We start from the raw sequence: 14200 nt of genomic DNA on the forward strand, positions 1-14200 counted from the left end.
AAGTCTTCTTCCACGCGTCGTTTTCTTCATCTTCATTTTCTTATTCGAATTTCAGAATAACACACTTAGACGAACTCTTCCCTCTTCCTTTTTCATCTTCATTTAGAACACCCATCTTCCCTCTTCCTTTTTCATCTTCATTTTTTGTTGATCCTCCGTAATCTTCTTCCTTTCACTTTCCCTTTTCTTCTTCACACCTCCATTTATAGCATGATGTAATATTTGATGATGGTGATTATATTGATTATGTGTAATGTTGTGAATATTCTATAGAAATTGTAAATATTTTGCTTGTAAATAGTATGGAAATAAAATTTATTCAAATGATGCAGGTTGAAAAGGTAGATGAAATTGAAAATTAGTGCTATAAGCTTTCCTTTTGTTTAGTATTTGCATTAATTTCAATTTAGCTTAATTGTGACATAATGTAATCAAATACCAAGTACCACGTATTTTTGTTTTGTTCTTTCCTTGATGGCATGTGCAAGCAATACTCGGGCTTCAAAATTTTTTCATTACCTAATAATAATTTATATTCTCACTTAAATTTATAATTATTTAAATAAATGCAGATGTAAACATAAAACAAGTTTTTGATGTAAAAATTGTGTACCAAAACACTTTATTTTTAATGGGTAAAAATTTACCCCCTCCACAGCAAACAGTCAAACAAGGGGGGTACACGTACAGTGAATTTCGATCCAAATTCTACTGTATGGATAATCATCCAACAAAAGCTTAATTCTGAGGCTTCTCCCACTTGAGTGGCTTGACGACTTCCCAGGTGAAGTCAGGGTCCTCCCTTCCAAAGTGTCCATATGCAGCTGTCTTGAGAAACCTGTGGCCACCCCTCTTGAGATCCAAGTTAATGGTGATCATTCCAGGCCTGAAGTCAAAATTCTCCTTCACAAGTTCAAGAATCTCCTTGTCAGGAATCTTTCCAGTTCCATAACTGTCAATAAAAACTGACAATGGGTCTGGAACACCAATTGCATAGGAGACTTGAACAATGCATCTGCGTGCAAGTCCACTTGCTACAATACTCTTTGCTGCTTGTCTTGCAACATAGGCACCACTCCTATCAACCTTAGTGGGGTCCTTTCCAGAGAAAGCACCGCCTCCATGTGCACCCCACCCACCATAAGTATCAATGATAATCTTTCTCCCAGTAAGACCAGCATCACCGTGAGGGCCACCAATCACAAATCTACCAGAAGGGTTAAGGTGGAAGATGGTCTTCTCATCCAAGTACTTCTCAGGAATCACTGGCTCGATAACATGCTCCTTAAGATCCGCAGCAATTTGTTCATTTGTCACACTCTCGTCATGCTGGGTGGAAATCAGAACAGTGTGGACACGAACTGGAACCATCGCACCATTCTCATTGTAGTACTCTACTGTCACTTGTGTCTTACCATCTGGTCTCAACCAACCACAGGTTCCATTCTTCCTAACCTCGGTAAGGCGAGCTCCTAATTTCGTTGCAAGGACATGGCTCAGTGGCATGTATTCGGGGGTTTCATCAGTGGCATAACCAAACATATGACCCTGGTCACCAGCACCAATTTCTTCTGGGCGCTTGGTGAAGTGGCCATGCACACCCTGAGCAATATCAGGACTCTGCTGCTCAATGTTCACCAACACCTTGCATTTATCAGCATCCAGACCTACATCATCGGAGACAAATCCAATGTTGCGGCAAGTGTTGCGAACAATCTTCTCATAGTCTATGCTGGCTTTGGTTGTAATCTCTCCGAAGACCATGACCATGTTAGTCTTGGTGCATGTCTCGCAGGCAACCTTGCTGTCAGGATCCTGTTCTAGGCAGGCATCAAGCACTGCGTCGGAGATCTGGTCGCACAGCTTGTCAGGGTGGCCCTCATTGACGGATTCAGAGGTGAATAGAAATGTCTCTGTTTCCATTTCTCAAGCTGCACCAAATAGAAAACAAAACAAAATCTTCAGTCTAACATGGCCAAAAAGCTTGAAAAACAAAAGATCCAGCCAAGAACATTGAAGGAAATCCCGAAATTTGATGCTGAAGCTGACTGAAAATTTTATCTTTGTTTTCTGAAAGTTTCGTTAGGAAACAAAATCAGTCAAAATATTAACAAAGTACTTGATCAATTCCTTAGGCATCTGACAAAGTAGTATAGAATAAAGAACATACCACGAAACATAAAAATAAAATGACATGTCACGTAAATTGTATTTTTCTTAAAATAGAACTCGACGAGATTGAGATCAAAACTTTGAAGTACCGATATTTCTTTTGAGTGCATAATGATAAGGTGGTTCTCTTTCTGCATTAGACAAATTTATATATAGTTTCTAGGACGTTGTTTGCGGTGTTTTTTACTCAAGAATTAAAATTTTCAATAATCTGATTAATATAAACTTTTAGAAAAACGTTTTAGATTGTCGAAGTTAAACTCTGATTGCAATTACGTTTTTCATTTTTTATATATCTAGTAGAATTTTATATAAAACTGAGAAAAATACATCTTTCTTCCCATTTTTTTCCAAAACAATTCATGTTTTAAATACTTTATTTTTCTCAGTTACATCCCTATTTAAAATATGTTTCTATTAATTTAAATTGTTAATTTTTATATTTATGAGAGAGTGAAATACATATAACATACTAAAATTAATTAAATCACTTTAAAATAAGATCTATTTACTCCTAATTAATACCGATATCAGGGTAGCAAATGACAATAAGTTTGGTGACAAACACCAAACTTTTTAATAATCCATATTTGTTATTATTAAACTAGTAGAAATATAATAAGAATTTAGACTACTATATTATTACTCCTACGTAAGAGATAAGCTATAAAATAAGGTTTTTAATCTACACTTTCATCTATAAAACATTACTTAATCCATAAACAATGATCTTAAAGTACAAAACCACAATGAAAAGAAACATTATCAAACTTTTGTACTATGAAAATATGTCACTACCTAGAGATGAATAAAAGTGCATTTCAAATATTTATTGCCATTAAAATATACTCCAAGCCAGACAAATCAATGGACAAAATGCTAATAAGTTCAATTAAAAACAAGTAACATAAACAAAATCAGAAATATTAAAAAAAACAATTGTTTCTCTCCCTAGATCTGATTGAGAGTGAGAAAATACGGACAATTATTCCGAGAACAATGTTCGACTTAGAAAAAAAAAACTTAAATAAATAACAGTTTATGAATCAATATTTCAACATTCAAACTTAACGAATATTTAAAATTCCAAGAACAGTGAACAACGCAGACCAAACAGTGACACAAAGTTAACGAACGCAGAGCAATTCGAAAAAGAAATAAAGAAAATAAACGAAATATTGAGATCTGTAACTGACGGTCTACTAACCATTCCTGAACATTATCGACACGGTAGAATAGCAGCACTAAACAGACATAAGCGATGCAAAATCACAAAACACAAATGACGGAAAGTAAAACATGGAACTAAAATACGATGTAACAAAGACAGAGAGAGAGAGAGAGAGAAACAAAGAACATGCGTACCTGTGATGAGAGAATAGTTTGGAACACAGCAGAGCAGAGCTCGTAGAATTCCAAGTTACGGGTGAGAATCACACGGCCTCACCTGGAAACACTTTATTTATAGAAGCCAAGTAATGTCGCGCGTGAGCGGCTAGATTTCACGGCCAAATGAATGGATGCGATTTGTCACGGTTGGTGGTGAGAGAGAAAAAGGATTGCGTAGACACACATAATTCCGTAAGCATAAATTCGAGGTGACGTGTTACCGGATGATCCTGGTCGCTCGCTCTCTTACCAACTTCAATTTTAAAAATATTGTTGAATTTAAGAAAAATAGTTATTAAAGGAATCATCGTGATAAAAACTAAACCTACTTAATATTTATTTTAAATATATTATGCATTTATTATAACATTTATTACAATCGAACTTGAGTTTATCGTAATATCAAAATATTTTTAACAAATATTTTGAATAGATTAGAAGATAACCGAATACGAAGAGAATAACAAAAACACGTGACAAGAAAATTATTTTAAGTAAAAATTCGACTACACCCATAACTATTAATAATATATCTGTTAAATATCTTTTTTAATTATTTTTGTTGCATTCTAAGATCTCTTGTTCGACATGAGTCAAACCATCTTTCTTTTGGTCGACGTTATTATATAAAAGATAGAGCTATTAGTAAATTATCAACATTGTTGGTTAATTAATAATTTTAGGATTAGTACGATTTCCTTGTAACTTTTTGAAACTGGGTAGAGGTAATGCAGTAATTTATGTTGCTGCATCCAAATAGATCAAGGGCCAGTAAAAGTATTAAATATAGGTATTGATAACATAATTTAATACTTAAGTATGATTTTCGTAAGCATTTATAATTCAATTTTTTTAAACAACTCCAACAACTGTTACATTAAAATATTCTAACAAAAAATATATTTATTTCTTTTGGATCAGTAGACTATCCACAATAGTAATTCGATTCTTTGTTTTCTTCTCTTATGTTTTGTATATTAATATTTTCTCATATGTTTATATATTAATATTTTCGATAGAGTATGAATATTAAGATATTAAATACAATAATAAATGTAATCAATTACCTTACTCGAATCTTGTATTTATAAAAATTATAATGAATTTTTATTTATCAATTATCTAATTACGACATAATCATTCCTTAATTACAATTATAAGGATGATTTGCATTAATATATGTAGACATACTTAACTATACTAGCTATATATCTGATCAGTCATTCTATTGATTACTCAACCTTTTTAGAATTTGTTAGGAAGACACCATCAGTTTTCTTCACTATCCTAAGTGTTCAAATGGATTGGGTTGGACTCTCGAAGCTATAGTTGACCGAACCGATTAGTGTTACTCTAGTCGGGTGCCTACTATAGACAGACCCCCTAAGCTAGAGTGGTGAAAGAGTCATTGTTGCTACTTGAAAGTAATATGATAGTATCGTTCAATATTGATGTCTGATCGGTAAATTTGAAAAAGTGACTATTATAGCTTAAGGAGTTGTGATGCCTCATAGCGCGCTCCATCAGTTATGACATTGGATGCAAAATGTCATATCTCGTCAATCATTAGATGTGTCTTGATCTAATGGTTCTAGAAAACATGTTTGTTCGCCTTTGTTTCCTATAAATAGGCTTGACGTTGGCCTATCATTTTTACCTTTCTTCTCACGAAGCTTTGCACACATCAATTGACTTCTACTTTTAAGGTAATAAGGTCTCTATTTAACACTTCTTCTTCATATTCGTGTTACTTCGATTAAATACTTGTTATACAACTTACCTTAAACATTTTACAATAAACAAGATAACATTTTTGTTATTTGAAAACCTCTATATTACTACGAAGGTAATGACACTGCTCACATCACCTAACAAACAAAAGAATAAAATTAGAATGTCTAAGAGATGAGAAGAATAAGTTTTTATGTTTGAAGTGCTTCAATTGTAGAAAACGGATGAAACTTCCATCAATTTGATAAGAGAGGTAGCAAACCTTATATACAAAAATAATATAATCAAATTAAGAGAAGATTATGATAAACATTCTTAGAACTAATCTTATATAAAAGAAAAATTCTCGAAAGTATCCATATGAACCTTTACTTCTTTGATGTTATAATATAGTAGTAATTTTAATAGTTTTAAAACCTATAGATAAATTCTTGGATAAGTACAATCCTGCATTTCATTCATAGAAATTTTATATTTAGTAAAGGTAACAAATGATAATATTTCACCAAAATAAATATATATATATATATATATGGTAAAGTTAGAAGCTAAAACAAAAATTATAAAATTCAAAAGGCCTTATTCTGATGGGATAAGAATACTTGGTGTGTTTTATTTATAAGTCTTAATTCTGTAGCTTTCTCTTAGAACTTAATGTATGTATTAAATTAAATATCACATAAATGTAAAATATAAATATAATATATTTTGAGCATCATCAAGTGAGGATAACTCTGTGTGGAAGAAAATGAGACTGAAGATCAAAAGTTCACGAGTCTAATATATGATAACTGCATTTTGTTTTTACTAATATAATCTCAATTCTGATAAAATTTTTTTTTCTCTAATTAATTTTCTCGATCCTAATAATTTGTCTATATTTTTATATTATTATAAATACCAATAAATATTATATTATTATTTATTATTATTATTTATAAGGATCAGTTCTTTGTCTCTTAGTTGGAACTTTTAAGTTTACGGTGGATAAATTTACCATGCTTCGTTCCTAACACCAAGCGGGGATAGCTCAGTTGGGAGAGCGTCAGACTGAAGATCTGAAGGTCACGTGTTCGATCCACGTTCACCGCATCTGTTTAAGAAAATAAATGTTACTTACAACCTTTTTTAATAAAGTAGTATACGAATAAAATGTTCTAAAATGTAAAGTAATAGAATAGTAACATAAAACGAAAACTAGCGTAACAGAATAATATATTTTTTGAAATATTAAAGTACTAAAATAAAATTATTAAAAATAAACCTTTTTTAACGATGTAATGCTTTTCTAACTTCTGAAAATTTAAGAAAATTAATTAAAAAAAACATTTCGTTATGTAATATTTGAAAAGTAAAATTTCAAAAACGAATTCAATTTTAGATCAACTAAGACTAAAAAATGATATTAAAATACAAATATTAGAAAATTATTTAGAAAAAGAAAACATTTATCTCAATTTAAATTGCACCGGTAAAAAATCAAATGCGGTGAACGTGGATCGAACACGTGACCTTCAGATCTTCAGTCTGACGCTCTCCCAACTGAGCTATCCCCGCTTGATACACAAATTTTAAAATAAAACATTATTAAATACAGATTATATGACGTGTAATCTGCGTCTATATCTGAAACGTGAACGTTTTGTCCTTGCTGATACGTGTTTAGGATTATTGAAAGAAAGGGTTCGCACCGTTCTTTCTCTCGTTCTCTCTCCAGTTGCTTCAGCTCCACAACAACCTAACAATGGGAGGAAGTTCAAGTTTCAGGGATGAGTATACCTTCGGTGCGTTCAATTCTCCCTTCATTCTCTCCAAACTCCTCTTATCTCTGTTACGATTCAATCAAATCTGTTATTGTTAGTATTACTATTGTCAAGCGTTGACTTGTTGAAACCAATTTTATTCCATTTCTGCGCAGAACAAAGGCTTGAACAATCGCGAGAAATTGTGGCCAAATACCCCGATCGAGTCCCCGTAAGCCCCTTCTCCGTTCTAATCACAATTAACAAATAATTTTTAATGATTCAATATTTGTTTTAGCAATATTTAATCTGCGTTTGTGGATGGATCCTCATTCCTCCGTTCATCATTGCACTCTACTGTTTGTAACGAACGATTCACTCGCCAAATATTTATATAAGCAGACGGTAACGGCGAACATGTTTTCCGTTGCCCTAAATTGCTCACTTTATTAATCGGTTGTTATTTTTCTTCTGCAGGTGATTGTGGAAAGATATGCCAAATGCGATCTGCCTGAGTTGGAGAAGAAAAAGTAAGATCAGCGGCTAGCATGATTGAAATCATCATAAGAGATAGCAACTACAGCCATATATAAATTGAATTAGGAACATATGTGATTACATTTATAAATGAATTATAATATATAATAGCTATAAGTGAATTGAAATCATGATTATGGTTTTTAATGTTTCTGATAGATACCTCGTTCCTCGAGACTTGTCTGTTGGGCATTTCATTCATATTTTGAGCTCCAGACTTAGTCTGCCCCCGGGGAAAGCGCTCTTTGTTTTTGTGAAGAATACCTTGCCGCAAACTGGTAAGCTTGCCCTGTGAGCTCAATGGTTTCTTACTTATTCAACTTTTGTCACTGGGGGCTCTTAAATTTCTTGTGTTTGTGATTATTGCAGCTAGTGTGATGGACTCTGTCCACAGATCATTCAAGGATGAGGATGGATATCTTTACATGTATTATAGCACTGAAAAAACCTTTGGCTCGTACATAATGTAAACTGTTGCACCCTTTACACTATTATGTCCAACTCTGACTTTGTTATGTAACTACGATCAAGAAAACCTTGTACAAATTTGTTACATGGCATGGAACATATCATTGATTGTTCTGTTCTGGATAACCTTGACAATACAATAAGTAATGTATGATTTTTTGTTGGGTTTCTTTCAAGGAGATACACGAGGAGATTTGGGACATTAAGTTATGAATAAAACCTTCAACTGAACCTTACCTTAAGATGATAGTTTTGTGGATATTTGCTCTTGCATATTTTTATCCAATATGGGGAAATTTGGAAAATATAAATAAAAAGCAAACCCATATGTGAAATAATCACATCATCATCTTCAATCTAAAAATCTTCATACAATAATTGAGTGTTTTTTTTTTCTTTTTTTTTTCTTTATATGCTCTTCTTTCATATATTATTCAGACTCCAAACTCACTTATCTTCAGAATTTTTAAATATATTGCCGAAACATTTGGTCAATATGGGTTGAGAGTGGATGGTCATTAATCCACAGGAAACAGTCCATAAGACCCTGTGTGGCAAAAATATGGATGTTTTCCATCATCTCTTTAGAGTTTAGACCACTATTTTGGTTGGTATTGTAAAACTCTATCTACTATGTTGGCCACTTTTCACTTGTTTAAGGCAAACGGGACACAAATGTTCGCCTTTCATATATTTGTCAGCCATTTGTAGTATATATGCTTTATCTAAGGGAAACTTACACTATTTTATTTTATCAATATTCAATCCTTCTCTCTGTTTAATCTCATGGCCAAATCAGCTTGTTAAGCCTGTGCCGTATATCATGATTCTGTCTCGCTTCATATAATTAAAAGCGAAACCCTTAACGCCCTCGTTCTTTTTAAAAACATGAAGAAACATAAAGAATGCCCAGGATTAGTTTTCTAATCTCATGCTGCAATGTCAATTTAGAAGAGACATTAATACCGCACGTTGGCAATTAGCTAACAGACTCACGAGGAAGATGAGAGACAGGAACCCAAGTGCTCTAAACACCTGCTACGATAGGAAATAAATCAAAGCATGACTTAATCTTGGGGAAATTTCATATAAACTTCTCATGCAAATCTTCATAAAGAAAAATGTTTTAACATCTAATTATTTGAGATGCCAAAGCAACTAAAGATGATAAAAGCGAACAATTGTTAGCTTTGTAACAAGAAAAAAAAGGCGTATATAAAATCTAAACCTTCGAATTGAGTATAACCTTTTGTAACAAGGTAAAACTTATATCTTTCTATTAAGCCGTAACTATTATACTTGATCTCGTGCACCCATTTATAGTCGATGCCATTCTTGTCTTTTGATAAAGAAGTGATGGTCCATGTATTATTCTTTTTAAAACTGCTAGCTTCTCATACATTAGGGTTTGGTATTGTTGCTAGGATAACCGGAAGTTTCGATCTCTAGAATTTTGTAGAGATTCCAATTTAGTTTATTATTTAGTGTCAAGATTATTGACAAAACTGTTCTTATTATTATAAAATTTGGATCCAAGTTGGAAACCATGTTTCTTGTAATAAATATCCATGGTATGAACATTCTTACCACTCTGAGAGCATATCTTTTCCCTAATATTATTTCAGGTGTTTCTATTCTTAGGAAAACCATGTTTCCTATAACACACAGATTCCGTATGACCGTTTCTTATACAATAAGAACATGTAATGGTAGCAACAACATTGACCTTAAGTTTTGATCCAATGAATAAACTGTTTCCAATAACTTGTCTTCCTGTTGAGCAACATAGGAAAATACTTAGTAATAGGAGGATTGTAATCCATAAGGAGAACATGCGACTTGACATTGCTGTATTGGTCATTTAGCCCTCTAAAAAATTACATGGCATGATCTTCGGTCTTTCTTTGATTGATTAAAGAACCATTCCACAAGAGCATTTTGTAGGGTAGCTGCAAGAAGGTTCAAGCCTAAAATTATCTAATTCATCCCAAATAAATCTCAGCTTTGTAAAAACTTTGTAACAGTTAGGTCTCCTTATCTTAAAGAAGAAGCCTCCATTAGTAATTTAAAAATTCTTAAAATCTCCTTGGAAGAAGAAACTGAATGTACAAACTAAGAAACAACTATGATATTACATTTCTTTCAGGCTAGGTATGTAGGAGCTTCCCTGGTAGGTTCAATAGCAAAACCATCTATAAACTCAAGTTTAGTCTTTGTTCTTAAGGTGGTAATAAAAGATCTATTCCATGAATGATATTTGTTAGATTTCTAAACAAAGAAACAAGAGAGATTGCAGGGTTTCATTTGGATGATGAAGGTAAAGAAAACTATGTAAAGAAAAAGAACCAGCAAGTTCTTCATTCACGATGAAAAAGAAAAAAAAAAGAAAAGAAAACCAAAACGAAGAAAGAGCAAGAACAGAAGTCAAAATCAAAAGAAACCATAGATGTTCAACAAAACTCTTCAAACAGTTGTTACATCTGCAATTCCATATGAGCAACATTTCACTCTGATTCAAGTGGATATTTGATACACTTTTTGAAAAGGTGTAAAAAAGAAAACTACAAAACTGTAGAAGCATGAGGCAATGAAAGGAAAGAAAAAAAAAACTTAGAGAAAGAATGTTTTCCATTACAAAACTAAGCAAAGCATCAACTATACATAGGAGAAAAAAAGAGAGACTTTTTTAGGGTGAATCTGAATGAAGGAAAGGACTTTTTTTTTATTCAAAATAGCAGCAGTACCTTTATAATGATTCAAATGATAACAGAAAGCAACCACTTAACCATGTGGGTAGAGAAAAAACTAACTTGCTTCTAAAGTGTAGGAACCACTTATTGACTAGGATGCGTAAAATAAAAAAACTAACATGCAGCTACAAAAGCATATGTTTAACACTCCTTTTTGTTTTAGGAATTACAAACTCCAATTTTTCTCAAAATATCAAATTTTCTAACACGTAAATGTCAGTTAATTGATCTTCAGACTTGGAGTAAACTAAGTTCACTTCTCATTTTGTTGCATCTCCCTCAAGAAGTAGTAGAGCTTGATATTGACATGTTTAGTTTTCTAATGATATATTAGATTATTTGTGATTGCAATTGCTGCTTGGTTCTCAACAAAAACCTTAATTTTATTTTTGTGCTGAATATGTAAATCACAAAACCTTTTTCAGCCATAAAACTTGATTTACCGCTATTGTTGCTGCTATGAATTCAGCATTTGTAGTAGGCTGTACTACAATTTCTTGCTTCTTTGTGCACAATAGAAAACTCCTGAAGCCTAGGCTGAAACAGTACCTTTCACAATGAGAAAATCTTGAAGTATTTTTCATGTCATCATAAGATTCAACTCAATCTTCGAAAATCTACACAACTTGAATTCTGTACACTTCTCAAATTTGACACCATAATTAATAGTGCCTTTCACATACCTCAATATTTTTTTGGCTGCTCTTAAATGCATTTCACTAGCACAATGCATAAATCGAGATAAGCTCCTATAATATCCTTAGTCAACTTTATCAGCAAGATCTTCCTTAATGAACTACTCCCTTTGATTCATTGGTGTTCTAACTGCTTTGCACTCCTCCATTTGAAATTTCCTCAATATTTCCTTTGCATATTTTCTTTGGCAAATTAACACTTCGTTCCCACTTTGTTTGATCTCAATTCCAAGAAAATAGGCCATGAGACTAATATCTTCCTTTCAAAAGCTTGCATCATTTCTTCCTTGAACTCCTCAACCAACTTTGTGTCGTCTCCAAATACTAAAAGATCATCATCATAGAGGGAAACTATGAGAAAGTTATTTCCCTTATGTTTCACATAAAGAGTGAACTTAGATAAGCTTTTTGTAAAGCCTATGCTTAATAAGTAATCATTTATCCTATTGTATGAGACCCTTGGTACTTGTTTTAGGCCATATAGGGCCTTTTTTAGTAGATAAACTTCATCTTCTTCACCGTTTCACAAATCCCACCAAATGCTCCACATATATTTCTTTTTTGTAGAACTCCATTTAAAAAAAGCTAATTTGAGATCTAATTTCCAGCCCCTTTGTGAAACTACAGTTAGCACCAATCTGATTATATATAATCTAGACACAAGAGTAAATGTGTCAGAATAATCAACACCAAAAATTTGTGCATACGTACCCTCTAACCACAAGCCTGGCCTTGTATTTGCTGATTGAGCTCTCTGCATTAAGCTTTGTTCTGAAAACCCATTTGATTCCCATGACTTTTTTGTTTTCAGGCTTGTCAACCAGTTCTCACATTTTGTTTTTTTGTATCACATGCAACTCCTCCTGCATTGCATTTTTCCATTTTGGGAGTTCTAGTGCTTTCTTATAGCTAGCAGGTTCACAAATTATTATATTACGTCTTTGATAGATGTCAAACCATATCCTAGTTCCTCTGATTGGAGGGTCATCTTCTAATTCATCTTGCAACAGCTCTATGGTTTATTCTCCAGAATGATTATCTATTATATTTGGAAAGAATTAAGTTGTGCTTTGTGAGTTATTCCAATCCAATTTATGACCTTCATTGAAATGTACGTCTCTAGTGATTGTCATCTTTCCTGTTTAAGAATGACACACTTTGTAGGCTTTTGAAACAAAATTGTAACCCACAATGATGCCTGAAATTGCCTTTTTGTCAAGTTTTTCACACTTAACCAGAGGAACATATGGAAAACAGACACAACAAAATACTTTAGGAAAGGCTAGAGAAGTTATACCCATACCAAGCCTCAAATGGAGTTTTAGCTTTTCAAGGCCTTGGTTGAAAGCTAATTTTGCAAGCAAACTATTGTATTACCCGCCTCTGCCCAAAATGTTTTAGCCAGCTCCTTCTCATGCAACATGCATCTAGCCATCTCCATCACATATTTGTCTCTCCTTTCATATTCCTGCTTCTTCACAAAATTGGTTAAATTTTGTTGATGTATACTCCTTCCCATTGTCTGATCTTAGAAATTGAATCTTGTAGCCACTTTGAGTTTTCACCATTTTCTTGAACTTCATAAATAGTCCAACCACTTCATGCTTGAATTTCAAGAAAAAAATTCAGCACATTCTTGTAAAATCATCTATGAACAGTACAAAGTATAGACTACCTTGTACTGATGGTGTTCTTTGAGATCATGCATATCAGTGTGAATTAGCTGCAACTTTCTGTTTTGTTTACCAAATTGACTAGCATTACAGTTTGATAAATGATCAGAAAATGTTGGTACAACTCTTGACATGTTGTTCTTCTTTATTTTCAACATTCTTTCTATTGACAATGACCAAGTTTCTTATGCCAGAGTTATGTGAGATTAACTTGAGTGTAATAGGTTTCTTGCTCCTCCTTTGTTGAATCAAATGAGAAGCTTTTACCTCTTATTTTAATCCTTAGAGCCTCCCGGCCAGCAATGTCATAGACAAGACAATGTTGATGGTCAAAGAACACTTTAAATTTCTTTTCCATCAACTCACCTACACTTAGCAAAATAAAGAACATTTGTGATTGATTTTGTACCTGTGCTCGTTGAAATTACTATGGTTCCTTTTACTTTTGTAGAAATATAGCCACCATTCCCTATGATGACCTTAGAGACTTTGAATAGAGTTTTGTCACACGTCACGTGCGGCAAGGAGTGAAAGATTCTCCCAAAGGTACACCACCATAAAATTTTCTAAGCACAAAGCAAACAAGCTTAATGTTGTGTTCGGATGAGGAGAAAACACTCTTGAAGAGAGATTGTGAGGAATGATTTGCGAGATAGAGGGTGTTCGTTTTGATGGATATGCGAGGAAGAGATTGCACTGATTTGCGGGATATGCCAATTTCGATCATCTCGCTGTATTACGAAGATTTGGAGGGATTTTATGTGAAATGTCATCTGTGTCCTCACTTGTCCTTGCTGAAATAAGCAGGGACAATGATCACCGCGTGACCCAGATAGGCTTTGGCAACCTCCTTCATCTTAAACAGCACCATGGAAGATATCTCTTTTGCTGCAAGGTTCTTCTCTTCATCCCTGTATGTGACGCGATTGTGTTTCCACACTGCCGCGCAGCTACAGGTGGTTTTTAATTTAATACCTATGGGTTTGTCTTTTCTAGTTGCCATGGAAAAGAAGAGCTTATTTACTAAATTATAATTTTTGTAT

At 33.2% G+C, this 14200-nt stretch overlaps 2 protein-coding genes and 2 non-coding genes across 4 annotated transcripts; 2 read left to right on the top strand and 2 right to left on the bottom strand.

The window, feature by feature from the left end:
- Positions 1-575: 575 nt before the first annotated feature.
- LOC108325825 (S-adenosylmethionine synthase 1) lies at positions 576-3698 on the bottom strand. The gene is made up of 2 exons (XM_017558903.2): positions 3538-3698; positions 576-1931 (listed from the first exon to the last, which is right to left on the bottom strand). The coding sequence occupies exon 2, from the start codon at positions 1921-1923 to the stop codon at positions 739-741; it is 1185 nt and encodes a 394-aa protein (XP_017414392.1). The 5' UTR covers positions 1924-1931; positions 3538-3698; the 3' UTR covers positions 576-738.
- A 2613-nt stretch (positions 3699-6311) lies between these two features.
- On the top strand, positions 6312-6384 carry TRNAF-GAA (transfer RNA phenylalanine (anticodon GAA)). The gene has a single exon. It is a non-coding gene; the product is annotated as a tRNA-Phe (tRNA).
- Positions 6385-6776: 392 nt separating this feature from the next.
- TRNAF-GAA (transfer RNA phenylalanine (anticodon GAA)) lies at positions 6777-6849 on the bottom strand. Its single transcript has one exon. It is a non-coding gene; the product is annotated as a tRNA-Phe (tRNA).
- A 95-nt stretch (positions 6850-6944) lies between these two features.
- On the top strand, positions 6945-8215 carry LOC108325269 (autophagy-related protein 8i). Its single transcript, XM_017558315.2, has 5 exons — positions 6945-7076; positions 7211-7266; positions 7512-7564; positions 7731-7849; positions 7941-8215. Exons 1-5 carry the CDS (start codon positions 7037-7039, stop codon positions 8039-8041), a joined length of 369 nt encoding a protein of 122 aa, XP_017413804.1. The 5' UTR covers positions 6945-7036; the 3' UTR covers positions 8042-8215.
- Positions 8216-14200: the final 5985 nt, after the last annotated feature.

This window comes from Vigna angularis, chromosome 3 (assembly GCF_016808095.1).
Source record: "Vigna angularis cultivar LongXiaoDou No.4 chromosome 3, ASM1680809v1, whole genome shotgun sequence".
Taxonomy (NCBI): domain Eukaryota; kingdom Viridiplantae; phylum Streptophyta; class Magnoliopsida; order Fabales; family Fabaceae; genus Vigna; species Vigna angularis.

What these genes read in the sequence shown, in the direction of transcription:
- LOC108325269 (XM_017558315.2), top strand. Translation starts at nt 7,037, where the DNA reads ATGGGAGGAAGTTCAAGTTTCAGGGATGAGTATACCTTCG. An exon ending in AATACCCCGATCGAGTCCCC is followed by an intron (nt 7,267 to 7,511) that starts GTAAGCCCCTTC and finishes TTTCTTCTGCAG; the next exon opens with GTGATTGTGGAAAGATATGC. An exon ending in CCTGAGTTGGAGAAGAAAAA is followed by an intron (nt 7,565 to 7,730) that starts GTAAGATCAGCG and finishes TGTTTCTGATAG; the next exon opens with ATACCTCGTTCCTCGAGACT.
- LOC108325825 (XM_017558903.2), bottom strand. Translation starts at nt 1,923, where the DNA reads ATGGAAACAGAGACATTTCTATTCACCTCTGAATCCGTCAATGAGGGC.